Source organism: Phaenicophaeus curvirostris, chromosome 20 (genome assembly GCF_032191515.1).
Source record: "Phaenicophaeus curvirostris isolate KB17595 chromosome 20, BPBGC_Pcur_1.0, whole genome shotgun sequence".
NCBI lineage: Eukaryota > Metazoa > Chordata > Aves > Cuculiformes > Cuculidae > Phaenicophaeus > Phaenicophaeus curvirostris.
Genome location: NC_091411.1, coordinates 784,050 through 812,040, shown reverse-complemented (window position 1 = coordinate 812,040; position 27,991 = coordinate 784,050). Strand labels below are relative to the sequence as shown.

The 27,991-nt window shown below is 60.5% G+C and overlaps 3 protein-coding genes across 8 annotated transcripts in view; 2 read left to right on the top strand and 1 right to left on the bottom strand.

Moving 5' to 3' along the window:
• Positions 1–15,019, top strand: part of ABCA2 (ATP binding cassette subfamily A member 2) — a 38,652-nt gene extending 23,633 nt beyond the window's left edge. The window contains exons 25-49 of one of the 2 annotated variants that reach the window (XM_069873571.1): positions 36–220; positions 315–435; positions 684–893; positions 2,217–2,429; positions 2,594–2,696; positions 3,020–3,348; positions 3,877–4,090; positions 4,238–4,343; positions 4,522–4,633; positions 4,954–5,014; positions 5,221–5,395; positions 5,473–5,588; positions 5,930–6,077; positions 6,311–6,434; positions 6,993–7,125; positions 7,305–7,422; positions 7,555–7,733; positions 8,044–8,185; positions 8,524–8,658; positions 8,855–8,958; positions 9,199–9,291; positions 10,768–10,870; positions 11,009–11,146; positions 11,375–11,581; positions 12,683–15,019. In XM_069873571.1, the coding sequence (XP_069729672.1) occupies positions 36–220; positions 315–435; positions 684–893; positions 2,217–2,429; positions 2,594–2,696; positions 3,020–3,348; positions 3,877–4,090; positions 4,238–4,343; positions 4,522–4,633; positions 4,954–5,014; positions 5,221–5,395; positions 5,473–5,588; positions 5,930–6,077; positions 6,311–6,434; positions 6,993–7,125; positions 7,305–7,422; positions 7,555–7,733; positions 8,044–8,185; positions 8,524–8,658; positions 8,855–8,958; positions 9,199–9,291; positions 10,768–10,870; positions 11,009–11,146; positions 11,375–11,581; positions 12,683–12,718 (3,605 nt within the window). In that variant the 3' untranslated portion in view covers positions 12,719–15,019. Of the gene's footprint in view, positions 1–35; positions 221–314; positions 436–683; positions 975–2,216; positions 2,430–2,593; positions 2,697–3,019; positions 3,349–3,876; positions 4,091–4,237; positions 4,344–4,521; positions 4,634–4,953; positions 5,015–5,220; positions 5,396–5,472; positions 5,589–5,929; positions 6,078–6,310; positions 6,435–6,992; positions 7,126–7,304; positions 7,423–7,554; positions 7,734–8,043; positions 8,186–8,523; positions 8,659–8,854; positions 8,959–9,198; positions 9,292–10,767; positions 10,871–11,008; positions 11,147–11,374; positions 11,582–12,682 lie in introns of both variants that reach the window. The other variant, XM_069873570.1, reaches the window with a different exon arrangement.
• A 351-nt stretch (positions 15,020–15,370) lies between these two features.
• CLIC3 (chloride intracellular channel 3) lies at positions 15,371–17,919 on the top strand. Its single transcript, XM_069873572.1, has 6 exons — positions 15,371–15,426; positions 16,113–16,222; positions 16,612–16,737; positions 16,844–16,950; positions 17,219–17,394; positions 17,722–17,919. Exons 1-6 carry the CDS (start codon positions 15,391–15,393, stop codon positions 17,881–17,883), a joined length of 717 nt encoding a protein of 238 aa, XP_069729673.1. The 5' UTR covers positions 15,371–15,390; the 3' UTR covers positions 17,884–17,919.
• Positions 17,920–23,749: 5,830 nt separating this feature from the next.
• Positions 23,750–26,883, bottom strand: TIRAP (TIR domain containing adaptor protein). 5 transcript variants are annotated; one of them, XM_069873141.1, is made up of 6 exons: positions 26,859–26,883; positions 26,712–26,775; positions 25,531–25,649; positions 25,245–25,299; positions 24,352–24,948; positions 23,750–24,195 (listed from the first exon to the last, which is right to left on the bottom strand). In XM_069873141.1, exons 4-6 carry the CDS (start codon positions 25,249–25,251, stop codon positions 24,152–24,154), a joined length of 648 nt encoding a protein of 215 aa, XP_069729242.1. In that variant the 5' UTR covers positions 25,252–25,299; positions 25,531–25,649; positions 26,712–26,775; positions 26,859–26,883; the 3' UTR covers positions 23,750–24,151. The 5 variants fall into 5 exon arrangements, with proteins under 5 accessions (XP_069729242.1, XP_069729245.1, XP_069729244.1 ...); XM_069873144.1 differs by lacking the exons at positions 26,712–26,775; positions 26,859–26,883 and adding an exon at positions 26,102–26,277 and having other exon boundaries at positions 24,352–24,719; positions 24,813–24,948; XM_069873143.1 differs by lacking the exon at positions 26,859–26,883 and having other exon boundaries at positions 25,582–25,649; positions 26,712–26,807.
• Positions 26,884–27,991: the final 1,108 nt, after the last annotated feature.

The following is a 27,991-nucleotide window of genomic DNA, read 5'->3' as shown; positions in this document are numbered from 1 at the left end:
AGAAGTGACTCATGGGTGCTGCCCCTCTGCTGCAGAGCTAGGCCAGTCGCACAGCCCTCCAGCCCACTCCTCCATCAGCCCTTGTTCTGAGCCCCGTGTCTCCCAGTTCATCAAGAAATACGTGGCCTCCTGCCTCCTCATCTCAGACACCAACACTGAACTCTCCTACATCCTGCCCAGTGAGGCTGTCAAGAAGGGCTGCTTTGAGAGGCTCTTCCAGGTACCTGTGGGAGCTTGGTGGGGTGGGCAGGCAGGTGGTCCCGGGACACTGTGGGCACCTCCTGCCCTTCTCACACAGCACTTTGCCTCCACAGCACTTGGAGCAGAGCCTGGAGGAGCTGGACCTCACCAGTTTCGGGCTGATGGACACCACGCTGGAGGAGGTTTTCCTGAAGGTGTCTGAGGAGGATCAGTCTCTGGAGAACAGCGACGTGGGTATGGGCAGCCGGGGGGCTGGTGAGGGGCCGGGTGCCTTTGCGCGGGCTTGGTGGCTCCTCTCCCCTTGCGTGTGGCTGCAAGATTCTCCTGTCCCAAGGTGAGGAGAGGTCTCCAGCAGAGCCCATGCCGACCAAGGGCAGCAACCTCTGCTCCTCTGGGGGACCGCAGAGCAAATCCATCCGCACAGCACACCACACTGCACAGAAGGGTGGCAGGGCTGTTGGCAACCCCCCTTCTCCTTCCAGACATGAAGGAATCCAAGAAGGACACCCTGCGGCACCCGGCCCCCGAGCTGGGCCTGAAGCCTGAGGCCAACGGGGAGCCCCTGGCGGAAGCGATGGTGCCGGAGAAGCCTGAGGTGGAGCTCAGCAACCTGGTGACCGGCTCCAAGCTGGCACAGTCGCAGGCATCCCTGCACTCGGCCTCCTCGGTGGGCTCTGTGCGGGGCGATGAAGGTGGGGCTTATTCCGAGTTCTTTGGGGATTATGCGCCCCTGTTCGATAACCGGCAGGACCCCGATAACATCAGTCTGCAAGGTTGGTGCCGCCGGCGCCCGGGCAGTGGCAGGGCCAGGGCAGGAGCTCAGCCAAGACGTAGAGGGTGGCCGGGCAGGGGCAGTGCCCGCCCCTAACCCTGGGCAGGAGGATGTGCCGGGGATGAAGCCCCACTCTGGGACCTGGTGATGCACCCACTGACCAGAGCCTACAGCCAAGGTGGGAGGGCTGGGAATGGACCAGCGTGGCACCAGTGTGCCCCCAAAACTGGTAGCGTGTGGGTGGGAGTCCCACGCTGACCAGCGCTGGTGGGCACAGGTGGAGCCGGGGTTGGCTCTGCCATCTGCCTCCCTTGGACCCCGCGATGCCACCCTGCAGACTTATCCCACTAACGCACTCGCTCCTCACGCCGGCACTGCCCGGGATTGTCTCCTCTTGGCCCTGGTCATGGAGTCATCTCCCAGCTGGTGGCTTCATCCTCTATACCCATCCCCAGGCTCAGGGCTCCCCTCGCCCGGGTACTGGGATTGCTGGAGGGTGGAGGATGCAGGCATGAGGCTGTTGTTTTACTCACAAATCCTGTTGTGGGTTATCCCAGTGGCTCTGACTGGGATCGAGCCAGGGATGCGCCAGGCTGCACTGGGGCTGCTCTGAACGTTGTGAACGAAGCCAGGACCACACCACGGCAGAGCTCCCTGAGCGCCAGCCCCGTGGCTTCCTGGGTCCCTCACCCGTGTCATATCTCCGGTTCATGACTGTGCTGACCCCTCACCAGCTGGGAAAGCTGATGGGAAAACTGAGGGGGAGCTGCCAAAAGGCACCAAATTAGGTTGTTTTCTTAAAACAGTTGTCTGAATTTCCCATTTGTGGCCAAGAGGAGCATCCTAGCCAGCTGCCTTGCTTCACACCATGGTGTTGCCATGGCTCAGTGGCCTCAGGGTTGGGTGCTGCCGTGGCTCAGTGGCCTCAGGGTTGGGTGCTGCCATGGCTTGGTGACCATCAGGGTTGGGCACCATGGCTTGGTGGCCATCAGGGATGAGTGACACCATGGCTCTGTGGCCATCAGGGATGAGTGACACCATGGCTCGATGGCCATCAGGGTTGGGAACCATGGCTTGGTGGCCATCAGGGATGAGTGCCACCATGGCTCAGTGGCCATCAGAGTTGAGTCCTGCTGTGGCTTGGTGGCCATCAGCCTGGCTCAGTGGCCAGCTCAGCTCCCTGGGGCCAAGGGGCACATGGGAGCAGCTGTACTGGAGGGCTGACATCCTTCTCTCCTGCCAGAGCAAGAGGTGGAGGCAGAGGACAATGACCTGGCTGGGCAGGGGAGCTTCAAGCTGGAGGGCTCATGGCTGAAGCTGCGCCAGTTCCACGGGCTGATCGTTAAACGCTTCCACTGTGCCAAGCGCAACACCAAGGCGCTCTTCTCGCAGATCCTCCTGCCTGCTTTCTTCGTCTGTGTGGCCATGACAGTGGCGCTCTCGGTGCCCGAGATAGGTGTGTGTGAGCCACCCACCCACCTGCTGACGGCTCCTGGTGGCCTCTCCTGCCTGCCACAGTGCAGCTGCTGGGGACACTGCCTGGGGGAATGAGGAGGACAAGGCTTGCGGGTGCTGTGGGGGTCCTGCAGGTGCAAGCAGGTTCCTGTCCTTGCCCCACAGGTGACCTGCCACCCCTCATCCTCTCGCCATCGCAGTACCACAACTACACCCAGCCCAAGGGCAACTTCATTCCGTACGCCAATGAGGAGCGGCGTGAGTACCGGTGAGAGCCACTGCTCATTAGTGACCAGCATCCCATGCCCGACCCCATCCCTGTGTCCATCCCTGGGACTGCAGTGGGGGCGGCAGGGTGGGCAGCCGACAAGCAGGGCTGGTGCCAGGGCCAGCTGGGGCATGGGGAAGAGCCTGAGTGGTGCCACATCCCCTTGTCCAAGCAGCCTCCGTCCTCCCCAGAGGGCCCAGGCTGTGTGCCCATTCAGCCGTGCCCCGCGTTATTCATGCCAAGGCCTCGGGGAGGTCTCAGCAGAAGATGGCCAAGGTGGTGAGACCCGTGTCTCTTGCTCCTTGCTCTGCCTCTCCCCACAGCATCCGGCTGTCTCCCGATGCCAGCCCCCAACAGCTGGTGAACACCTTCCACCTGCCCTCCGGCGTGGGGGCCACCTGCGTGCTGAAGACACCTTTCAACAACACGCTGGACCAGCCCATGCAGACCCTCAACCTCAACAGCAACGAGTCCAAGATGCTGGCGGCCAAGTACTTCGATGCCATGTGCATCGACTCCTTCACCCAGGGCCTGCCGCTCTCCAACTTTGTGCCACCACCTCCATCCCCTGCTCCATCTGACTACCCCGTCTCGGTGGATGAGGACCTGCTCCGTGGCTGGAATTCCACAACCTTCTCTTCTGCAATCAAAGGTATCATGTGTGCTTGGTGCTTGAGCCTGTTGGGGTCTGGGATTTATCTCCAGCAGGGAGATGAAATACCTTACCCGCAGAAGTTGCTTTGGGGGCCTCTGGCAGTGTCCACCAGTCTGGCCTGGCTGTAGCAAAACACCTGAGAGCCAGTGCTGGCCCTGCACCACCGCTCCCTGTTCAACCCCAGCAGTGCTGGTGATGCTCCTGGGAATGTGCCACCATCCAGAGCCCTGTGGCCAGCCTTGCGTGACTCTTGCTGGGTCACAGTCCCTAGCCATTGCCTTCTCCAGCAACATTTCCTGCCCCTCTCTGAACTGTTTCACTCCCTCAAAGCTTTTCCCCACATGCGTTTCTTGGTTCCTCGGTCCTCAGGGGACACACCCCTCCTCGTAGACCAGGCTGGCCCAGCAGGAGCTGACACCAGTGGGGCAGGGTGTCCCCGCAGCACAGCCTCTGCCACCCCCTCATTGTCCCAGGCAGCTGGGGAGGGTGAGAGCCTGGCTGTGAGCTGCCCTCTCCACTTCTCAGAGACTGCAACCTCAGCGCCCGCCCTGCCCCGCATCGTCCATGAGCCCATCAGGTGCACGTGCTCCATGCAGGGGACTGGCTTCTCCTGCCCCAGCGGCGTGGGGGGCCACCCCCCACAGATGAAGGTGGTGACAGGGGACATTCTGGCTGACATCACAGGGCGCAACGTCTCTGAGTATTTACTCTACACCTCGGACCGCTTCCGCCTGCACAGGCAAGAGGGAGGCTGGGAGGGTCTGGTGGGGCTGGGGGGCTCTGGGCCACCTGCCCAGGGCTGCTGGGAGTAAGAAGCATGCTCAAACACGGCCCTGCTCCCTGAAGCAGAGGACAGTGGTCGCAGCTGAGGTGCCATGTCCCACAGGTACGGGGCACTCACTTTTGGCAATGTCCAGAAATCCATCCCGGCTTCCTTTGGAGCCAGGGCTCCTGCCACAGTGCGCAAGATCGCCGTCCGGAGAACGGCCCAGGTGGGACCGCGCTGCTCCCTTCCCCTTCCCCTTCCCCTTCCCCTTCCCCTTCCCCTTCCCCTTCCCCTTCCCCTTCCCCTTCCCCTTCCCCTTCCCCTTCCCCTTCCCCTTCCCCTTCCCCTTCCCTCCCCGTCCTTTCCCGTCCCTTCCCTCTCCTGACACTCCTCTACTCCTCCAGGTCTTCTACAACAACAAGGGCTACCACAGCATGCCCACCTACCTCAACGCACTCAACAACGCCATCCTGCGAGCCAACTTGCCCAAGAGCAAAGGCAACCCTGCTGCCTACGGTGAGGACCTGGCTCTAAATTGCAGTATCTCCCTTGCGCCAAGCAGGCTGAGGAAGGGAGGGTTGCACACCTTGGTTAGGAGAGCTGGGCTGGGACAGAATGTCCCACAGGGCTGCCTGAAGGCACCTGAGCTTGTGATGTGTCCAAGGATGCTCTCTGCCAGCCAGTGCGGAATGGCTTGACCTTGAGGTGCTCCTGACGAGCTGCTGGGAAGAAAATCGTTTTCCCACTCACAGCCGGGACTGGGCAGACTGCAGGCAAGATTTTCTGTCCTGAGCTGGCTTTCATGCTCCTTTGTTTCTTCTTGGCCCTTCCTGCAGGCATCACGGTCACCAACCACCCCATGAACAAGACAAGTGCCAGCCTGTCGCTGGATTATCTGTAGGTCTGGGGAGCAGGTTTGCGGGAGGAGGTGGTTTGCAGGGAAACACTGGGGCTCCTGCCCTGCAGGCTGCGTGGGCAGGGGGCCAGGGGTGGTGGCCTGGTGGTCCCTATGCACAGCGGCTGTCCCACACTGGGATGAGTGGCCCTTCCCTGGGTGGCTGAGGGTGATGGGTCCTCTGCTCTGTTCCTTGCTCCCCATGCAGCCTTCAAGGCACAGATGTGGTGATTGCCATCTTCATCATTGTGGCCATGTCCTTCGTGCCAGCCAGCTTTGTGGTGTTCTTGGTGGCCGAAAAGGCCACCAAGGCCAAGCACCTGCAGTTCGTGAGTGGCTGTGACCCTGTCATCTACTGGTTGGCCAACTACGTGTGGGACATGGTGAGCAAGGCACGTGGCACCACTGGCAAAGCCCCCAGGGCCAGCGTGCGGCTAGCTCACAAGTTTGTCTTCTCCAGCTGAACTACCTGGTGCCAGCCACATGCTGCATCATCATCCTGTTCGTGTTCGACCTCCCAGCGTACACCTCACCCACCAATTTCCCCGCCGTCCTCTCCCTCTTCCTGCTTTACGGGTACGTTACTCGGGGGGGGCGCTTGGGACGGGTGGACGAGGTGCTGAGGGACATGGTTTAGTGATTGATGGGAATGGTTGGACTCAATGATCCAGTGGGTCCTTTCCAACCTGGTGATTCTATGATTCTATGCGCTGTGGCTCTCTGCAGGATCTGACCTCAGGGCTGCCCACCTGAGTGATGTTCTGCAGCTCCTGGAGCTGTTGGGCTGTGAGGGCTGGGGGACAGAGCCCCCGGGTAGGATGGGGCTGGGAGAAGGGAGCTCCCAAGGCTCAATGGCTGATGCTGCCTAGTTCCTCTCCTGCCACACTGACGTGTGCTCCTGCCACTCACCTTCTCAGCTGGTCCATCACACCTATCATGTACCCTGCCTCCTTCTGGTTTGAGGTGCCCAGCTCTGCCTACGTTTTTCTCATCGTCATCAACCTCTTCATTGGCATCACGGCCACTGTCGCCACGTTCCTGCTGCAGCTCTTTGAGCATGACAAGGTATGAGGTTCTCAGTTCTGTCTAGGGCCACCAGGAAGGAAGAAGCTGCCACTGGGGTGGAGACAGCTCAGGCTAGGAGGGACCTCAGACCTCTGCTCCAAAGTACTGCTCGCAGCAGGGTCAGCTGTGAGACCTGACCAGGCTGTATCTTGGTAGGGATCCTGCTCCTACCATGCAGTCACGGTCCTCAAGGCTGTTTCTGATGGTTATATCCTCTCTGCCTGGCCCTGTAGGATCTGAAGTTGGTGAACAGCTACCTGAAGAGCTGCTTCCTCGTATTCCCTAACTACAACCTGGGCCACGGCTTGATGGAGATGGCCTACAATGAGTACATCAACGAATACTACGCCAAGATTGGTATGGCCTCTCATTCCCTCCTTCCCTTGCTCCAGGGCTTGTGGGGCTGGGGTTGACCACAGTGCTGGCATTTCTCCTCCACATCCCGGTGGGCCTTCCCGAGGCCCAGAACGATGTGGAGCAAAAAGCCAGGTGATGTGAACTGGACTGGGGTGCAGGAAGAGACATGGGTGAGGATCAGCTTCTCCCAGCTTCTGCTTGGCCTCAAGCAGCCCTTGCTGCTCCCTGCTTTTCAGGCAGCTCTCGTGTGCAGCCCAGGTGCTGCTGGCATCACGAGGGGCAATTTTGGGGCAGGAGCTGATAAATCCATCCAGTGCCCACTGTCTGTTCTGTTGTCATCCTGCTGAGGGTGAAAAGTTGCAAGATGATTTTGACCATGAATGGAGAGCCTTGTTGTGAGCGGTGCCAGCCCAGGCAGCTGTGGCAGGGGAGGGGACGTGGGAGCAGGATGGTGTCATTGTCACCAGCCAACTCAAGATATATGATGGCATTGTCCCCATGGGAAGGTGTCCCCATGGGAAGGTGCCCCCAGTTTCTCTCTTCTCTTCTCCCACTCAGGGCAGTTCGATAAAATGAAATCACCCTTTGAATGGGACATCGTGACGCGCGGGCTGGTTGCCATGACAATCGAAGGCTTTGTTGGCTTCTTTATCACCATCATGTGCCAGTACAACTTCTTCCGGAAGCCCCAGTGAGTGTAGCTGGGCAGTGGGGGGTGAACTGGTAGGGGCTGCCTGTGGGGAGAAGCTTTGCTGGTGGCGCCCATTCGCTCAAGGCTGCTCCTTGGGTTCGTGTGAGCTGGGGAGCAGGGATGCGGGCAGGCAGCTGCTGTGCTCGCATCCCCACCGGGCCCCGTGCGCCCTCCTGCAGGCGGCTGCCCGTCTCCACCAAACCCATTGAGGACGACATTGATGTGGCCAATGAGCGACACCGTGTCCTGCGCGGCGATGCTGACAATGACATGCTGAAGATTGAAAACCTCACCAAGGTGCCGCAGCGGGGTGGCCGCAGTGCCTGGGCTGCATGGGGACACCTCAGAACTATCCCGTCTGAGGCTGGGGATTGAGACAGGGTCCCAGTGTCTTCTGGGGAGCTGATACCGTGTCCTGTGCCCCACCAGGTATACAAGTCCCGCAAGATTGGGCGCATCCTGGCCGTGGACCGGCTGTGCGTGGGCGTGCGGCCCGGGGAGTGCTTTGGGCTACTGGGTGTCAATGGCGCGGGCAAGACAACCACTTTCAAGATGCTGACGGGCGACGAGAGCACCACAGGCGGAGAGGCCTTTGTTAACGGGCACAGGTTGGGGCACAGGCTGGGTGGGGCATGCGGGCACTGCCTGATGTCCTGGGGTGGCACGGTCTGCATGGATTCTCCTGGGATGATGCAGTGCGAGTCTGCTCCTGTGACTCCGCGGGGCCCTCCTCAGTGTCCTGCTGGGCTGACCATCAGCTGGGTGGTGGCAAGCGACACCAGCTCTTGGCCAGGGCTGCCTGTTGTGGGTTACCTGATAGAAATGCTTCAGTATAAGGGCGTGTGAAAGAGGAGGGAGTAATGAGTGCTCCCATAAAGCAACCCCTTTCCCCCATGGCCCCTCCATCCTCTCCTGCAGCATCCTGAAGGAGCTCCTGCAGGTCCAGCAGAGCTTGGGTTACTGCCCCCAGTTTGATGCGCTTTTCGATGAGCTGACGGCGCAGGAGCACCTGGAGCTCTACACACGCTTGCGCGGCATCCCCTGGAAGGACGAGGAGCGGGTAGGGCTCAGGGTGGGCTACTGCCAGTGCCCATAGGCTGGCGCTGTGCCGTGGGAATGGCATCTCCCTCCCTGCGCACCAGTGGGGACCCTGATGGCAGTGCCACCCCAGCGGTGCACCTGCATGGGGTGCCAGGGCTGGGCACACACCATTGCAGGCTCCCACCGACGCTTGTGGCTCTGCCAGGGTCTGCCATGGGGTTCCCTGCACTGGCGCATCATTTATCCCCCAGGCAGCTGGCCTGTGCAGTGGAGCCCAGGCACTTGTGGGCTGCTCACTGCCGTCTCTGCCAGCCCCATGGCCGTGGCAGGGTGACAGCCACTCCCTACACCTTGCAGGTGGTCAAGTGGGCACTGAAGAAGCTGGAGCTGACCAAGTATGCCAACAAGCCCGCCAGCACCTACAGCGGAGGCAACAAGAGGAAGTTGTCCACAGCTATTGCGCTGATCGGATACCCAGCCTTTATCTTCCTGGTGTGTCCCAGGGTCCAGCACCCTGCCCTCGGGGCCCTCTTCCCACTCCCTGTGTCCCTGGGTCTGGCACCAGGCTTGGGTGGAGAAATGACTGTGGGTGGGAGCTGTCTGCCCTCAGCTCTGTCCTGGGTAATGGGAAGGGCTGGCAGGGTCCCTCCCAGCTCTGAGATATCTGAGGATGCTGTTGGTCCCACAGGATGAGCCCACTACAGGGATGGACCCCAAGGCACGGCGCTTCCTCTGGAACCTCATCCTGGATGTCCTCAAAACGGGGCGCTCTGTGGTGCTCACGTCCCACAGGTCTCAGGGGCCTTCTGGCTGTGCCAAAGATGTATTTGGGGTGCTGAATGGGTGGGAGAGGGCTCTTTGGGCTCAGGGAGATGGTGCTTGGCAGGGACACGGGGAGCAGAAGGAACCTGGGTTGCTTTCTCCATCCCTGGTGATGGGGCTGTGGCACCCAAGTGATGGCCTGGGGTGCTTGGCTACCCGCCTGGCATTGTCCCCCATGCCACCCTGCTGAAGCCTGCCCTGTCTCCCCAGCATGGAGGAGTGTGAGGCGCTCTGCACCCGCCTGGCCATCATGGTGAATGGGCGGCTCAAGTGTCTTGGCAGCATCCAGCACCTGAAGAACCGGTAAGAGCCCGCTGGGGGACCAGCACCCCGTGTGTGTGACAGCCTGGCACCCATGGCAAGATGTCAGCCCTTCGTGTGGGTGCTGCTTTGGAGAGTGGGCAGGGGACAGGCTCGTTTGAGGGTCCTGTTACTGTTCTGGTGGGCACAGCAGCTGCTGGAGAGCAGTCCTGTAGAGAAGTACTTCCCTGGGGCTCAGTACTGGGGCCAGTTCTGTTTAATATCTTTATCAAAAACATGGATGAGGGAATCGAGTGCACCCTCACCAGCGCCAAGTGCAGGAAGATGATCCCTTCCCTGCTCCTGCTGGCCGCACCATGCCTAGTCCATGCACTCGGCGCTGGTGAGGCTGCACCTCGAATCCTGGGTTCAGTTTTGGGTCCCTCACTGCAAGGAAACAGCTGGGGAAGGGGCTGGAGGGTTGTGAGCGGTGGTTGAGGAAGCTGGGGATGTTTAGCCTGGAGAAGAGAAGGCTGAGGGGAGACCTCATCGCTCTCTGCACCTGCCTGAAAGGAGTTTGTAGAGAGGTGGGGGTTGGTCTCTTCTCCCTGGTAGCTGCTGACAAGGCAAGGAGAAATGGCCTCAAGGTGCGTCAGGCGAGATTTAGGTCAGATATTAGGGGGAAATTCTTTACTGAAAGAGTTGTCAAGCACTGGCAGAGGCTGCCCAGGTAGGTGATTGAGTCCCCATCCCTGGAGGTGTTTAAAAGACTAGTAGGCGTTGTACTTGGGGACATGGTCTAGTGGCAGATTTAGCAGGGCTGGATCAACAGTTGGACTCAATCTTAAAGGTCTTTTCCAGCCGAAATCATTCTATGATTCTATAACATTTGATGCTGGTGGATGAGAAGTGCAACATGAGCTGACAATGGGCACTCACAGCCCAGAAAGCCAACCATGACCTGGGGCTGCATCCAGAGCAGTGGGACCAGCAGGGCAGCGAGGGGATTCTGCCCCTCTGCTCCACTCTGGTGAGACCCCACCTGGAGCCCTCTGTCTGGTTCTGGAGTCCTTGGCACAGGAAGGACATGGAGCTGTTGGAGCAAGTTCAGAGGAGGCCACTGAGGTGATCCAAGGGCTGGAGCACCTCCTGTATGAGGCCAGGCTGAGAGAGTTGGGGTTGTTCAGTCTGGAGAAGACTGTGGGGAGACCTTAGAGCAGCTTCCAGGACTGAAAGGGGCTCCAGGAAAGCTGGGGAAGGGGCTCTTGATCAGGGAGGGCAGGGATAGGAAGAGGGGGATGATTTTCAGCTAAAAGAGGGGAGGTTGAGATGAGATCTTAGGAAGAAATGTTTTGCTCTGAGGGTGGGGAGGCCCTGATCCAGTGGGAGGTGTCCCTGCCCATGGCAGTGGCATGGAAATGGATGGGATTTAAGACACTTCTGATGCAAATCGTTCCATGATTTCATGGGATCAGTCCTTCTCCGTATTGGTGCAGGCCAAGGGGCAGGTCCTCAACAGGGTCTCTTGTCCCTGTGCAGGTTTGGAGATGGCTACATGATCACGGTGCGCACAAAGTCTAGTCTCAACATCAAGGAGGTGGTGAGGTTCTTCAACCGCAACTTCCCCGAGGCCGTCCTCAAGGTGAGCTCCCAGAGGTGGCAGCAGCATCCCCCTGGAGTGCAGGCAGCCTTCACCTCCCAGGGGACACCTCTGTGGGACCCTCTGTGGGGTGACAGGAGGAGTGCTGGGAAGGAAATGTTACCTCCACATCCCCTGCAGGAGCGGCACCACACCAAGGCCCAGTACCAGCTGAAGTCGGACCAGATCTCGCTGGCGCAGGTCTTCAGCAAGATGGAGCAAGTGGTGGACGTGCTGGGCATTGAAGACTACTCCGTCAGCCAGACCACGCTGGACAACGTGAGGCTGGGGATGGCACAGACGGCTGGATGCTTGTCCCCAGAGAGGGTGGCTGTACCAAAGTGCCTTGCAGAATACACATTTAGGATGGGAGTTGGAGCTGGGTGTAGGGCATGGGGGCGGCTGCAGCCCCGTGGGATGCGCTGGGGCCCAGCTCAAGGGATGTGTATGGAAGGGGAGGAGGTGCTGGGGAGGGTCCCTCACAGCCTCTGGCCTCTTCCCTGCAAGGTGTTCGTGAATTTTGCTAAGAAGCAAAGTGACAACCTGGAACAGCAGGAGACAAGCCCCAGCTGTGCCCTGCAGTCGCCCCTGGAGCGCGTGCTGAGCCTGCTGCGCCCCCGGGCTGCCCCCACCGAGCTGCGGGCCCTGGTGGTGGAGGAGCAGGAGGACCTGGAAACAGACGACGAGGGCCTCATCAGCTTCGAGGAGGAGAGGGTATGAGATTGTCCTCAGATCTAGGGGTCCAGCATACCACAGCACCAGGTGCAGGGAAGGGACCATGGTGGGGCTGGCGATGGAGCAGAGCAGAGCTGCTCCCCAAGCCCAAGCCAGAGGGATTATAGCCTTGGATACCCTGGGCTCCTTCAGTGCCCGCAAGAGGACAAGCTCTGGGCTTGAAGCCAAGGCTCAAGCACATCGGGGAGCTCCCACCTCCAGGGTGCAGAGGCAGAGCCATTGGCCCCGCAGGAGCTGCCCACTTGGGGTTCTCACACCCCCTTACTTTTCTCCTCTACCAATGGAAACACTGGCTGGATTTGCAGTCTCCTTGCCCACAGGCTCAAAATCCCCAGATGCCTGCGGGGCCTTGCTGTGGGCTCGCTGGGTGCTGGGATCAGTGGGGGCACCCCCAGCTCTTCCCAACAAGCTCTCTCCCCTGCCAGCCCTGCCCAGCTCTCTCCTCCCAGCTCTCTCTGACATCGCGCAGGTGGGAATGTGGGTGGGCAAAGACTGGGCATAAGCATCTTTCTGGCTTCATCTAGACACACAGCTGGGATTGAGGGATGCACCCCCAGGCTGCTGGGAGGTTTTTCCAGTACCCCATGCTATTCTGAGACTCCTCCATGCAAGGCAACAAGACCCTGAGCCAAGGGTCAGTCCCAGCTGTGCGAGAAACCCAGATGCCCAAGTCCTTTGGTCGGTGCAGGACTCGGCCCGCCTGGAGGCTCCTGGGGAAGGGAGCTCTGGGCTTGTGGGGTGGCCGGCCGGCACTGTGACCTCTGGCTGTGTGGACTGGGAGCAGTTATAGCTCCTCTCCCCACCTGTGGGTCTGGTGCTGCTCCCAGGCAGGACTGAGATATTTGGGTTGGGATTGTGGTTAGGACTGGGATTGAGAGCTGGGCTGGTGCTTAGGCCCTCCCATGGACGTGGCCCTGTGAGCAGTCACAGCCCAGTCCGTGACCCAGGATCCAGTCCTTGGCCTCGTCCCTCATTCACGCGCGGCCTCAGAGCTGCCCGTGAGGCCCTGGGTGTGCTGGGCACAGCGGGCAGCCCGTGTGCAGCCCCAGCCCTGAGCCCTGCCCATCTCCCTGCCTGCAGGCTCAGCTCTCCTTCAACACGGACACTCTGTGCTGATAGCCTAGGGGCAGCCGCAACCCCTGGCTGTGGAGCCACCTACCCGTTTTGGCCTCTCCCCTCCCTTTGCCCCGTCAAGCGGAGCTGCCGTGGCTGGACGCACCTGCCAGGGAGGACTCGGGGCGGCTGCAACGCCAGCCTGGATGGACCTCATGAGCCACCGCCTTCCGGGTGGCCTCTGTCCCTTTCAGCTGAGGGATGGTGTCACCGCGTGGGGTGAGGCCACCTCCTTGGCCAGTTTGCTCCGCCGGTGCGTGCCAACGGACAGAGACTGCGAGGAGAAGGATGAGGCTGGGCTCCAGTGCTACCAGCCACATACGCTTTGTGGATGCCTGTTTTGCACCTGCCCTGGGGACCCCAGCTGTGGGGACGTCCCCTGGCACCACCGCATGCCTGGCCCTGTTGGGCTGGAGGGAGGACGGCTGCTTTTGCCTGGTGCCCTGGGCTGGCGCTTGCCCTTGGCGCTGGGAGGGGCGTGGGCTGCGGGGCCGCAGGGCGAGAGCTCGGATGCTTCACCCACGATTGATTTGTCACTGCCGGGGATGTCGCTGTCTGACTCCAGCCTGCCCAAGATGGGGACCTCATCCCTGCTGGCGCGTCCTGCCTGCCCGGTGCTGCTGCCAGCCGGGGGCTTCGGCCACCACGTCCCTGGCCGGGCGTGTGCTGAGCCCTTGGCACCGTCCCCAGGGCCGGCAGCGGTGCCCAAGCTGAGGGGCAGGCAGTGGGGCAGAGGGGGATTTCACAGGGTATTTCACACGCTGGCACCAGCCTTTTCTCCCCTCTGCCCCCACCCACAGCTCCCCTCTCAGAGCCCCTCACCCTCCTGCCCGCCCTTGCCGCCCACATCCCCCTCCGCAGGGCAGCTCTGCAGCTCTGCCACCTTTTCGGCGCTGACCCCTCCTTTTCCTCTTTGCTCTGGCACTAATTGCTCAGCATCTGGCCCAATACGGGAGCTGGCTGCACGGGTTCCTTGTTGGGGCACTGGTGGCACTGGGTGAGAGGTTGCTGCCGCCCTGGGTGGCATTTGAAGCTGGGAACGGGGTTGGTTTGAGGTACGAGGACAGGACAGCTCGGCTGGGCACTGGTACAGCCTGGTGGAGGTTCCTGAGGTGGTGGGGCTGGAGCAGGCACCCCTCAGCCTGCAGTGCCCCTCCTCTCTGCAGAGGGTCCTGTCACTCGCTGGGGTTTTGCGCAGCGTCCCCCGTCAGCGCAACCCAGCTCTTTGACCCACAGCCATGCTCAGCGATGGGGTGATGGCAGCACCCACTATTCTGACCCCAACCACCCTGCCGGTGCCCCAGTCTGGGCCAGTCCCCCCTGCCCGGGGAGCACCCAAGTCTGGGCTGCTCTCTCTGCCCCCCTGGGCTCTCTGGATGCCCCAAGCAGGCAGTACCAGCCCCCTACTTACTGACCTCCCTGCTGTCCCCTCGGGCTCGCGAGCCCCGTATGCCGTGCTAGGGATTGTGATACGAAATACAGTATTTTCAATAGGGGAAATGTTGGGGGAGATGAGCTCTATTTTCAGATTTTTCAGACCATATTTTTTTTAACGGCATACTGGCTGCTCCTGGGGTGGGCAGCCCCTCCGGTGCCCCCTGAGCCCTTGCTGGGCACACTTTGCTGTCCGCGTGGGTGCTGGGGGACGCGCCAGCTCGGGGCTGTCCCTTTGCCACCAGGGAGAGAGAGGAGGGTGTCATCTTGGGGTTCAGTGGTGGCACCCCGGGGTGGGCACAGGGCCACGCTCTCTGTGCCGGCTGGGGCTTTGCTCTTGCCCGCTGCCACTTGCCGGGCAATGCCAGGTGAGTGCCACTTGCTCAGAGCTCCAGGAGGGACCCAGGAGCGAGGACCTCCCCCCCGCACTCTCCCATCTGCTGAGCTGCCCCCACCTTGCTGCTCTGCCACCCTCCCCATGCCCCATGGCTTTTCATGGACGGTCGAGATGCTTTTATGTCCTATGCAGCCTGGGTGGCCGTGGTGACCTACCTGGGCTGGGGGCTGCCCAGGCCTGCCAGGGGCACTGCGGGGCGGGTGGTGGGATGAGGGGGAGGGCATCACCCCTGGGCAGGGGTGGCCTCTGCCTTAACATTTTGCTTCGTGGAGTCCGGCCCCACATCCCACCTCACCTCCCTTTTGCACGTCCTTGGCCACCAGCCACGGGCACGGTGCCGGTGCCACGCACAGGGCACCCCGAGGGGTGGGGACGCCTGGAGGAGCCTGTACATTGCTAGCAAAAGAAACAACAACAACAAAAAAGATGAAATGTGAAAATAATGATCATTTTAAATAAAAAAAAAATAATAACTGGAGGTGGCGAGGCTGCGTGCTTGCTCTCAGTGCCAGGGCTGGGGGACCATAGGGACCGGGCTGGGCGTTTGTGGGGAGCTGTACCCACATTTGGCATCTTGGCACCGCGTGGGTGGTGGGGCTGGCTGGGGGCACGAGGCTCGGTGAGAGCTGGCGGTGCTGCCAGCCATGTTGGCCGTAGCCGTGCTGGCAGCAGCGGCGGTGGTTGGTGGCCGGGGCCCCACGGCTGGGCGTCCCAAATTGAACCGTGGGGCCAAGCGTGGGTGGCAGCGGGTGCACCCCGGGGAGGAATGTGGGCTGGGAGGGGCTGAGGCTCCGGCACGACACTCACGCCACAGTCACTGCTCTGTGGGTAGCCGCGACCCAGCATGGCTGAGAAACCCCAAATCCAGCTCTTCATCAAGGTGAGAGGGTGACGGGTGCTCGGGGTGCCCCAGGGCCATGGATGCATCTGGCAGAGAGCTCTGGCATTGCTGGGGTCACCAGGCACCCCTGCCCACCGCAGCCCCGGCGTGCTGGGCAGCTGGGGTTCTTCCCCAGGGCACGGGGTAGTGCTGCGGTCGTGGGGGCTTGGCGTGGGATGCTGGCATGGGTTGACCCCCCCCAAACCAGGGACACCACAGCCCACACCTGCCGGGCTCTTCCCAGCCACTGCCCACCCAAGGCAGTTTGTCTGGCTGCACAGGGCAGGATGGGACCCACGTGGGATGATGCCGGGGCCAGCTGCATCGCCATCACCTCCCTGTGGCACAGCCCCTGCGCGCTGCGCTGGCCGCTGCCCCAGCTGCCAAGGTGCCACCACGGCCACTGCCCCCTCGGCAGCTGGGGTGCCGGGGCCAGCACTCGCTGTGCCACGCTGGCTGCTCTGGGTGGGGCGCAGGGGCCCCAGAGCAGCAGGGCTCGGGGCTGGCACCCTGCCTGGCAATAGCGGGTGCTACGGCTGCCGGCACAGCTCGCCGGGCTTGGCCGGGGCGGTGGCACACACCCTGCCACCATCACCCCTCCGCTGCAGGCTCTGCCCAGCCAGCACTGCCCCTGCCGTGGCCGTGTCGGGCAAAAGGGCAGCTGATCTCCCCCTCTCTGCCTGCAGGCGAGTGAGGATGGAGAGAGCGTGGGGCACTGCCCCTTCTGCCAGCGGCTCTTCATGGTGCTGCTGCTCAAAGGGGTGCCCTTCACCCTCACCACCGTGGACACGAAGAGGTGAGTGGTGCCCCTCTCCAAGGCGCTGCCGGCTCTGGGCAGGGAAAGTGACTGATAGGGATGGGGGTCTCCAGCGCCTTGGGAAAGGATGTGAAGGTGGGACCCGTGGAGCCTTCATATCCCCCTGCGCCTCTGCCTGAGGGAAGCTGGTGTGCAGGTGCAGCTCGGGGACACCCCCTCATCCCTTTGCCCAGGACACTGCGCACACACAGACACACTCGGACAGTGCTTAGAGATACAATTTAGTAGTGGACAGGTATGGTCAGGTTTGATGATCTCAAAGGTCTTTTCCAACCTTGGGAGTCTATGATTCTGTGATAAGCACGGGTGCATGTTCTGCAGAGCCCTGGGCACTGCTGGGCACCAGCATCCACCCCCATCTCCCGCAGGGCACTGGATGTGCTGAAGGACTTCGCACCAGGTGCCCAGCTGCCCGTTCTACTCTACAACGGTGAACCCAAGACCGACACCGTCACCATTGAGGATTTCCTGGAGGACAAGCTGGGCCCCCCCACGTCAGTGACCACCATCGCCCTGAGATGGGGCAAAGAGGGATGGGCTGGCAGCACCTCAGCCTGCCAGCCCCTGCCTCCTGCTCCAGCCCTTCCCACCTCCCCACAGGTTCCCCAGCCTGGTCCCGCAGTACAGGGAGTCAAGCCTGGCTGGGAACGACATCTTCCACAAGTTCTCCACTTTCATCAAGAACCCCGTGCCTGCCCAGGATGAGGGTGAGGAGTTGGGGTGGGGGGTGTGATGCTCCATGCCACCTCCCAGGTGCCACCACCCAAAGAAGCCCAGGTGACTCAAAGCCAGGTCCCCCCGTGACCTGTCTCTCCCCGTGCAGCCCTGTGCGGCGGTGCCAGGGCTCTCCTGGGAGGGCAGTGCCAGCTGGGGCGAGGCAGGAGGAGTGGGCACAGGGCCATGGCAGGGCCGTGTCCCTGTGCCCCCACAGTGGGGCCATGTGCTGACCTGGCAGCACTGCCATCCATCCCACAGCGCTGCAGCGGAGCCTGCTGCGGGCCCTGCTGAAGCTGGACGAGTACCTGAATGTCCCCCTGGAGTATGAGCTGGCCCAGGACCCCCAGCGCCGCACCTCCCAGCGCCGCTTCCTCGACGGGGACCAGCTCACCTTGGCTGACTGCAACTTGCTGCCCAAGCTCAACATCGTGCAGGTGAATGCAGCTGACCTGGCACTGTGGCCTTCCCCTTTCCCTGGCTTCTCCATGCTGCTCACACCTCCCCTGGCTGCCCCCTATTCCTTTGCCAACCTTTCTGCTCAGTGTCCCCCAGAACCCGTCCCCAGCATGGTGCCACCCCCAAGACTTCGCTCCCCTCCACATCCCAGTGCCACCTCCCATCTCGCGAAGCCCCAGGATGTCCCCTCACTGCCTGTCCCCGTTCCTGGCCAGTTTCCATGAATGCCACCACTGGGCCGGGGGGATCTGGCACATCACAGGTGCACAGGGCTGGCAACGGTCTCACCACATGCCTGCCTGCAGGTCGTGTGCCAGCACTACCGCCGCTTCGGGATCCCCAAGGACCTGCGGGGTGTGTGGCGTTACCTCAACAGCGCCGGCGAAGCCAAGGAGTTCAAATACACCTGCCCCAACAACGAGGAGATCATACAAGCCTATCGCTCCGTGGTGCGGTCGCCACAGTGAGGTGGGCGCAGGGCCAGAGCCGGGCAGCAGCCAGCGCCCACGCCAGTCCTGCCATCCCCACAGCCCTGCCTGCACTCGCTCGGGAGGGCAGAGAGCAGGAGCTGTGCCCTAGTACCCAAATGCCTCAAATTGGCACCCATTCAGAGGTGCCAGCAACAACCAACATCACACTAACACACAAGTGCCTTCTTGCTTCTTGTGCCAACCCCCTGCCTGGCCCAGACCCCCTCGACCCACCCTGCAGTCCCTCTGGCACCGGGATGGGGGCAGGGGGGCCCAGGCACTGCCAGGACCCCCATACGCAGCACCAGGGGCAAGGTTTAGAGCTGGGGGGGCGGCTGGTGAGGCAGAGGCTGTGGGGTGCAGCGAGCAGCTCTGTCACCTCCTGCAGGGCACCGCGTGCCAGCCCCCAGCGAGTGACCCCGGGCAGGGCTGTGCCAGGGCAGCTGCACCAGTGTCCATCACTAGTGCTGGGGGATGCGGGGATGGTGGATGCAGTGCAGCCTACATCGCACCAAGGGTGGGGAACAGGGGCTCTGTCCCCCTCAAACCAACCATTCAAGAGGTCTCGGGAGCAGCTTTGGGTAAGGGCTGGGGTGAAGTAAGGCAGGGCCAAGCCCTGGATCAGAGTTCCTGGAAAGCAATAAAGGCTTTGCAAGTGAGACAAGCGCAAGTCTGGTGTGAGAGGTGCCAACAGCTCTCCTCTCTCACAAGACTTCGTACCAGCCTCCCAGTCCTCTCCCAGTGCCCAGCAAAGGCTGACCTCATTCTCCCAGCTTTCCCAAGGGTTGGGAGGCTCCAACCTTGGAAGCAGAATAAAGGCAGCTGAGTCCTTGGAGAGACATCCTCCTGAAGGCTGGGAGCAGCATTTCCCTCTGGTAGAGCCCCCTCACACCCCCTAAACCCAGTGTAGTAGCCTGTGCAGCCCCTGCAAGTTGGGGAGCAGTGATTCCCTCTGGGAGAGCACCCCCTCATGAGAAGGTGGGGCCAAGTCCCTGGCAGCTTTGCCAAGGTGTGGGCCTCCTCAGGGCTGGAGATGCCATCATGACCTGACCATGGCCTCCAAGCATCTTGCCATCACAGTGCATCTGTCATGGCCACGCACCCTGCCACCATGGTGCCCCCATGATATGGCCATGGCTAACAAGTGTGCTGCCACCATGATGTACCCATGGCCACCTGTACACCTTGCCAGGGTGGTATGTCCACAGTTCATCATGGTATAGAAACATAGAATCACCACGTTGGAAAAGACCCACTGGATCATCGAGTCCAACCATTCCTATCAAACACTAAACCATGTCCCTCAGTGCCTCGTCCACCCATCCCTTAAACACCACCAGAGAAGGTGACTCAACCCCCTCCCTGGGCAGCCTGGTCCAGTGCCCAATGACCCATTCCATGAAAAATTTTTTCCTAATGTCCAGCCTAAACCTCCCCTGGTGGAGCTTGAGGCCATAACATTGATGCCATGACACCAAGGTACGTCAATGGCCACCGTGCAGTTTGCTACCATGGTACCACCACAGCGACCGCACCAGCGTGGTCTGTCTGTGGCCACCACGCACGTGGCATGTGCACGGCCACCAAGCACCATGCTGCTATAATGTGTCCCTGGCCACCAACTCCATGGCACCTCCACAGCCACCAGGACATCATGGTGTGTCTGAGGCGACCACGCACCTTGGTACCATGGTGCCTCCATGCCCACCATGCACCCCTGTGCGTCCATGGCCACCATGGTGATGTTCACAACCACCATGGCATGCCCTTTCTAAGGAGGCTTCACAGCCTGGTTTCCCACCAGTAAGAGGATGCCCCAGGGAAGGCTGCGGCCCCTCTGTGGGGATGTCCCAGTGGTTAAGGGTCCCCATGTCACTACTGTCACGCTGCCAGTCACAGTGCACTGCTGGGACAGTGGGGTCACATTGGGGACTCTTCTGCTCTTGTCCCAGTGCTGAGTGCAGATGGCAGTAGCCTTGGGTCTTGTCTGCATGGCCGCCCATCCACTCCAGCACCAAATGCCACCTCCAGCTGGGTGAGATGGATCCATCCCTGGATGCCTTCCACATCCTGTCAATGACAGGATGGCCAGGCACCTCTCCAAGGTGCAGTCACCAGGTGAGGTGGGTGCAGGACACTGCTTCATGTGGGCAGAGCAGAGTTCGAGTGAAGAAGGGTGATATCTGCATCCTGGTGGAGCTGAAGAGTTGAGCAGGAGTAATTCTCAGTAGGTTTCAGAGTGAACAGGCACAGCCTCTCACCTCTCTCCACCTTTCCGGGCTTTGTTGGTCCTTGCACTGGGGGTGCCTGCTGCCTACCATACTCACACCTCTCCTTCTGCGCAGCTTGCGCACGGCTATCTCATTACTCTAATTACACCTGGGGCAGGTTCGGGCTAACGAGCAGCCACTATGTTCCAGCTGAGCCTCCCTTTGAGGGCTCCTTGGCGGTAACGGGAGCAGCAGTGCCAGGGATGCTGGTGGCCACCAAAGCATTGGTTCTGTCTGTGCACTGTTTTGCCTGCCACCAGGACACCCTTCCATGAGAGTGCCAGGGTCAGGGGGGTGAGCAGCACCCTGCAGTCCCACACCTCCCATCCATCTGGCCATCCCCAGGGCTGCACAACCTGCTCTTCCACATGTATCATAGAATCCCAGAATGTCCTGAGTTGGAAAGGACACACAAGGATCACTGAGTCTGACTCCTGTCTCTGCACAGGACACCCCAACATTCACCCCATGGGGCTGTTGCTACCCGAATAGTGCTGGAGTCGCAGCGCTGCAGCAAAGGGAAGTCAAACGCGGGCACAGCTGGCGAGGCCAGGGGGATTTCAGCCTTGCAAGGCCACCTCCTGGGAATCGCTGCAAGCCACTGCCAGCTGCCATCGCAGTGGGTGCCTGTGCAGGAACCTCTCCAACTGAGAAAGCACAGCTCAAACAGCTTCCCACTCCGGGCAACCGCAACAACCACGGTGCTGCTGTTTTCCTGCCACTAAGATGTGGCCTGGCAATGCTGAAACCTCCATCATCCAGTCCTCATCAGGACAAGAGGAGCTTTGTACAGCTCGCAAGCTAACAAAGCCAGACACCGCTTCCTCCTACCCCATGGACACAGCACTAAAACAGGAGCATTTTGAGGAAGGCCTATCAAACACCCTGGAAATTTAATTCAGGACCGCAACAACTTCTTACTTAAGGCTATCACTGACTGACTCTAGTTAAACCTGTTTGACTGTCACTGTTTATGGAAGCATTGACACATAATTAAACACTGCACTCCCAGAATTTAAACTCATTCCAGCACTGCACTGAAGTGTCCAGCCTGCCAGAAGCACAGCCCCACTGCCAGCGGCGGCCGCAGAGCCACAGCCACAGCACACCTTTCCACCACCATCCTGTCTTGCAGGATGACAGGCTTCCATGGAACCTCTCCAACTCGCTCATCTGACCTCGCCATGCTCCATTATTAATTGGGTTTCATAATACATGGATGTGTGAAATCAGCAGCAGAGGCAGAGGTCTCTCACCCCTGCAAACACGGTGCTGCTCACCCGCACCAGGTGATATCGGGCAATGAAAACAAAGCGCAGGAGAGGACACCCTGGGTGAGGAGAAGGTGACGTGCTCTGCAGAGACTGTTTTCAAGGTAAACCTTATGGGGAGAGACAATTCCTTACCAGACTAACTGACATAACTGCCAAAAAAAACCCACAAGGAAAGATTTCAGCCCCACAGACCCCTCTTCATAGAATCATCAGCTTGGAAAAGACCCATCGGATCATCGAGTCCAACCATTCCCATCAATCACTAAACCATGTCCCTCAGCACCTCATCCACCTGTCCCTTAAACACCTCCAGGGAGGGTGACTCAACCACCTCCCTGGGCAGCCTCTGCCACTGCCCAACGACCCTTTCTGTGAAACATTTTCAGCCTGAACCTCCCCTGGGGGATCTTGAGGCCATTCCCTCTTCTCCTGTCCCCTGTCACTTGGGAGAAGAGGCCAGCACCCTCCTCTCCACAACCTCCTTTCAGGGAGTTGGAGAGAGCAATGAGGTCTCCTCTCAGCCTCCTCTTCTCCAGGCTAAACACCCCCAGCTCTCTCAGCCGTTCCTCATAAGGCCTGTTCTCCAGCCTCCTCACCAGCTTCGTTGCTCTTCTCTGGACTCGCTCCAGAGCCTCAACATCCTTCTTGTGGTGAGGGGCCCAGAACTGAACACAGCATTCGAGGAGCGGTCTCACCAGTGCCGAGTCCAGAGGGAGAAGAACCTCCCTGGACCTGCTGGTCACGCCGTTTCTGATCCAAGCCAAGATGCCATTGGCCTTCTTGGCCACCCGGGCCACTGCTGGCTCATGGTCAGTCGCTGGCAACCAACACCCCCAGGTCCTTCTCCTCCAGGCAGTTTCCAGCCAGGCTTCTCCTAGTCTGTAGCTGCCCAGGGTTGTTGTGCCCCAAGTGCAGGATCCGGCCTTTGGCCTTGTTAAACCTTCTATCAAACCTTCTTCATCTTAAATCAAGGCACAGGCAGATGACTGTAGGTAATGAAGTGATGGCCATTTAACAGCCAGCTACTCATGAGCTGAGCGAGGTGCCTGACAGGGCATGGAGCACAGCAGCTGTTGGAGTAGGCTGTCACCATCAGACACACAGTGACCCACTGCTCTCCTCGCCTTGGCCAGATCACCGCTGTCAGCCAAACCACGACAGGGCTGGCGTGGCCAGGTCCAGCAGCGTCGTGCACCTGTCTCGCTCCATCCCTGCTCTGGTACCGGCAGGACCATGCCAGCTGGCATCCCAGCCACAACCACTGGGACTGCCTGCACAAGGCAGCCAAGCACTCAGCTCCGGGGCAGGACAGAAGGGGGTACATGCTGTAAACGTCACCACACATCTGTAGCTCCAGTTCTGTGGGCTTCTTCAGCAGGTCTGACACCTTCTCCTCCTCAAAAGGAGTCTTTTCCAGGAGTCTAGGCATAGAATCATAGAATCATCAGGTTGGAAAAGACCCACTGGATCATCAAGTCCAACCATTCATTAAACCATGCCCCTCAGCACCTCGTCCACCTATCCCTTAAACATCTCCAGGGAAGGTGACTCAACCACCTACCTGGGCAGCCTGTGGTTTTGGTTGAAAGGGACCTCAAAGCCCATCCAGTTCCACCCCTTGCCATAGGCAGGGACACCTCCCACTGGATCAAGGGCTTCAAGCCCCATCCAACATGGCCTTGAACACCTCCAGGGATGGAGCAGCCACCACTGCTCTGGGCAGCCTGGGCCAGGGCCTCCTCATACTCAGTGTGAAGAATTTCTTCCTAATGTCTCATCTAAATCTTCCCCCTTCCAATTAAAGCCATTCCCTCTCATTCTGTCACTTCATACCCTGGTGTAAAGCCCCTCCCTAGCTTTCCAGGAGCCCCTTTCAGTCCTGGAAGGTGCTCTAAGGTCTCCCCACAGCCTTCTCTTCTCCAGGCTGGATCACCCCAGCTCTCAGCCTCCCCTGGGACCGAGCTGCCCCAGCCCCCGAACCCCCCTGCAGGAGGGACCCTAAAGCCCATTTGTGTCCCCGCTGCTCTGGGCAGGCTCCATCAACCCCCCAGGGTCACCCCCGCCACCGGGGCTGCCCCTCCCCGAGGCACAGCTCAGCCCCTCCACCTCCCCCAGTCCCCTCCAGGTATGGTACTGCCACCCCTGTGGCTTTGCCCCCTGCTGGCTCACCCCTCCAGTGCCCTCTCAGTGCAGGACCACCCCCCACCAGGCAACCCCTTCCCACCAGGTCACCCCTCCCACCGGGGTCACAAGCCCCCGGGGTTCCTTCCCACCCCTCCACCACACAGACACCCACAAACCAGGGAATAAAACACTCCAACATTTTAAATCTCTGCCTTTACGCAGTTCCACCAGGCCCAGCACAGTCAGCGCCAGCGCCTCTCCCAGTGCTCCCACAGTTTCCTGGGGCTCCAAGGGAGCTGGGAAGCTATCAAATACCCTGCACGCCTCCCACACTGGAGCTCAGTGCATGCTGAGCAGCGGGGACCTCAGGGTGTCCCCATTCCGGTCCCCGTCACTGCTGAGGGGTTTTGGGGGATCCTGGCAGCATCCTGGGAAGCAGCAGGTTCCACAGGGGTCAGGACCTCACTGGCTTTGGCTCCCAGCTCTGGTTTGAGCAGCTCGGCTTCAGCCCCGAGGTCCAGCGGGACATGGCCGCATCCTGATCCACCATCAGCAGCTCCAGAACACCTGCTGGGCTGCCTGTGCCCGTTCCTGGCTCTAGTCCGTCCTGCTCGTGGAGTTCCGGCACAGCTCCTGGAGGTCTGTGGAGGCAGCGGATGAGCCCTGTTAGCAAGCAGTTCATCTAAAAATCAACTATTTAAAGACTTTTCACATCTCTAGCCTTCTCACGTCTCTACCGTTCTCATGTCTCTGCCTCACCAGAGCGACGTTTCACCAGCATCTTCCGTTGTACTCACAGCGCATGATGGTGTCTCTGATCTGCCTGAAGCTGTTCTCCTTCAGCGCCATGTAGATGTAGTAAAGGTTTCGCAGCTCCCTGGGATAATCCTTCCGATCCACACCCTTCAGCACCGGGATGGTGCGCCCATTGGCCATCGGAGCTTCGGCCAATGCCTGGTGCATCTGGTACTTGCACCACGGGTCCTGGAGGAAGTCAGGGGTGATGAGCATCACCCAGCAGTGGCTGTTTTGGACAGCATCACAGAGCGCCGTCACCACTGCACTTCCTGGCGCCGCATCCCGCAGCTGAAGAAAGCAACGGAAGCTTTCAGGTTGACCCTCCAAGTAGGACACCAGCTCCTCCACCAGCTCCAGGTCCACCTCGCTGTGGCAGATGCAGACGTCATAGCTCTTGGCCCACCGTGCACTGCCCAAAGCGCTGATGTCTGACACCGAGGTGGGAGACAGGTGAACCGACCTCACCAGGCTCATGCTGGTGGAGGTGCAGTTCTCAGCAGAGGATGAGGAATGTGAGGGTGAAGCAGACCGGCTGCTGTTGAGGCTGCTCTCTGCTGAGCTGGACTTGGACTTGTGTAGGAACCGCTTAAACCAGCCTGCAAAGTCAAAGGGACCACAGTGAAGTCGGGGGGTGCTCAGCACCTCCCTGTGCTTCCCAAGTGACTTGTGCGACAACACCAGCTCCGCAGGCCATCTCCTGATGGGAATAGCTGGGTGGGATCTCACCCTGACCCACCAAAACCCACCCCAGCTCCTAAAACTTTGGCTTGTCCCCAACACCCAGGTGCTGTCACATCCCAGCAAGTGGCCTGCGGGCACCCTCAAGTTTCAGCAGGGAGGAGACAGAGCCAGGGTGTTTCTCACCCCCAGCACAAATCCAGCCCAGACTTACCAGCCATAGTGGGCAGTGTGCGGCTCAGCCGCTGATTGCCAGCGTGGAATCTCTCCTGTCAGAAGAAAAAAGGGATAAAAAAAAAATTTAGGAGAATAGGAACTTCCCTGCAGAAGGTCTCAGCCCCAGAGTCTTGGTGGGATTTATTCCAGGCGCATGCAGCTCTGGGGTGCTTGCCTGCAGCCCATCAGCAGAGTTTTCAGCATCCATCTCTCCAAAATTTGCTGGGAAGGAGTGTTTGAACCTCACACCGGGCTGGAAGCAGCAGCTCGAGAAGCCCACCCACCTGCCTGCACTTTACTACCTCTTACCATCTCTCTCCACTGGAAAAACGCACCTGCAGGGAGTGAGGCCGAGAGCCGGCAAGCAAGAAACGCCTTCATTCCCGTCAACAGGGAAAGGATCCTGTGGAGGGGAGAAGCAGGGATCAGCAGGGACCGACTGGCTGCTGGCAAACAAAACCTGGCTTCAGTGATGCCCAGACCCACGTGTGCTCGGTGATGTCTGCCCCCACATCCCTGCCCATCCTTCACCAGCCTCTACTGTGCTCCTGGCAGGGTTTGGGGGGCCCAGACGTGCCCTGCGGGGGCCCAGGACCAGCAGCGTGGTGGGGGATGAGCCCCAACTGTGGTTGCCATTTCCCACTGCCTGAATCAGCCCTTCGGAAATAAAACACCCCAAGAATGGATTGGGAGCAGCCCTAAGAAGGAATTGGGGTGCTGGGGGATGAGGAGCTCAACACAAGCCACCAATGTGTGCTCACAGCCCACAAAGCCAACCGTGTCCTGGGCTGATCCTGGGACCAGCAGGGCAGGGAGGGGATTCTGCCCCTCTGCTCCGCTCCGGTGAGACCCCACCTGGAGTTCTGTGTCTGGTTCTGGAGTCCTCAGCACAGGAAGGACATGGAGCTGAGTGAGTCCAGAGGAGGTGATGGAGATGGTCTGAGGGCTGGAGGACTTCACATACAAGGACAGGCTGAGAGAGTTAGGGTTGTTCAGCCTGGAGAAGAGAAGGCTGTGGGGAGACCTTAGAGCAGCTTCCAGAGCTGAAAGGGGCTGCAGGAAAGCAGGGGAGGGGCTCTTGATCAGGGAGTGCAGGGGTGGGATAAGAGGAATGGTTTTGAGCTGAAAAGGGGAGAATGAGATGAGATCTTAGGAAGAAATGTTTTGCTGTGAGGGTGGGGAGGCCCTGGCCCAGGCTGCCCAGAGCAGGGGTGGCTGCCCCATCCCTGGAGGGGTTCAAGGCCAGGTTGGATGGGGCTTGGAGCCCCTGATCCAGTGGGAGGTGTCCCCGCCCATGGCGGGGTGGGACTGGATGGGATTTAAGGTCCTTTCCGACCCAAACCACCCACGGTTCCGCCGTTCCCACCAGGGCTCCTCCCCGTCCCGCACCCGGTGGGACCAGCACCCGGTGACAGCGAGCGCTGAGCGGGGCTCGGAGGGTTCGGGGAAGCCCGGGGGTGCCTACCTGGGCTCGGGAGCCGGTCCGGGGGCAGGGAGGGAGCTCTGCGAAGAGGCCCGTCCGGGATCGCCTGGGAGGGAAACAGAGGTGGCTGCGGCGGGGGTCCCCGCCAGGCTGATCGGTGCCGGCAGCTCCCCCATCCCCAGCACCCACCGGCTCCCCGACACCCGCCGCCGCCCTCCGGGTCTCCCCGACATCCGCCGCGGCCCTCACCGCCCTCCGCCCACATCCGCCACGGCCCGCGGCCCCGCCCGCCCCCGACAGGGCCCTCCCCGCCATCCGCCGCCCGCGGCACGGCCCTCCCAGCGCCCAGCCCTGTGCAGCGTCTTTATCAATGACCTGGATGGAGACATCGAGGGCACCCTGAGCAAGTTTGCGGACGACACTGAGCTGGGTGGAAGCGTGGATCTGCTGGAGGGTCGGGAGGCTCCAAAGGGATCGGGACAGGCTGGACCGCTGGGCAGAGTCCAATGGCATGAGGTTTAACAAGGCCAAATGCCGGGTCCTGCACTTGGGGCACAACAACCCTGGGCAGCTACAGACTAGGAGAAGTCTGTCTAGAAAGCTGCCTGGAGGAGAGGGACCTGGGGGTGTTGGTTGACAGCGACTGAACATGAGCCAGCAGTGGCCCAGGTGGCCAAGAAGGTCAATGGCATCTTGGCTTGGATCAGACACGGCGTGACCAGCAGGTCCAGGGAGGTTCTTCTCCCTCTGTACTCGGCACTGGTGAGACCGCTCCTCGAATCCTGGGGTCAGTTCCGGGCCCCTCACCACAAGAAGGATGTTGAGGCTCTGGAGCGAGTCCAGAGAAGAGCAACGAAGCTGGTGAGGGGGCTGGAGAACAGGCCTTATGAGGAACGGCTGAGAGAGCTGGGGGTGTTTAGCCTGGAGAAGAGGAGGCTGAGGGGAGACCTCATTGCTCTCTCCAACTGCCTGAAAGGAGATTGTGGAGAGGAGGGAGCTGGGCTCTTCTCCCAAGTGACAGGGGACAGGAGAAGAGGGAATGGCCTCAAGCTCCGCCAGGGGAGGTTCAGGCTGGACATCAGGAAAAAAACTTTACAATCACATCTTTGCCTCTGGCACTGCGGTTCTCATTGGAGCTGCTTGTCCAATTTCAAAGGCTGCACAGGGCTGGGTTTGGGGGTCAGAGCGACTCTCCTGGAAGGAAATGCTGCTCCCCACCTTCAGGGGCTGCACAGGGCTGGGTTTCGGGGTCAGGGGGGAACCTTCCCCAAGGGAAAGCCCATTGGCACAAAGCTGCCAGGGAACTTAAGTCCTCTGACCCC

Bases quoted from the DNA above. Each gene is read 5' to 3' on its own strand.
- CLIC3 (XM_069873572.1), top strand. From the start codon at position 15,391: ATGGCTGAGAAACCCCAAATCCAGCTCTTCATCAAG. The intron at 16,738-16,843 runs GTCAGTGACCAC...ACCTCCCCACAG, and splicing joins GACAAGCTGGGCCCCCCCAC to GTTCCCCAGCCTGGTCCCGC. The intron at 16,951-17,218 runs GTGAGGAGTTGG...TCCATCCCACAG, and splicing joins CGTGCCTGCCCAGGATGAGG to CGCTGCAGCGGAGCCTGCTG.
- TIRAP (XM_069873141.1), bottom strand. The intron at 24,196-24,351 runs GTGAGTACAACG...CTGCCTCCACAG, and splicing joins CAGAGACACCATCATGCGCT to ACCTCCAGGAGCTGTGCCGG.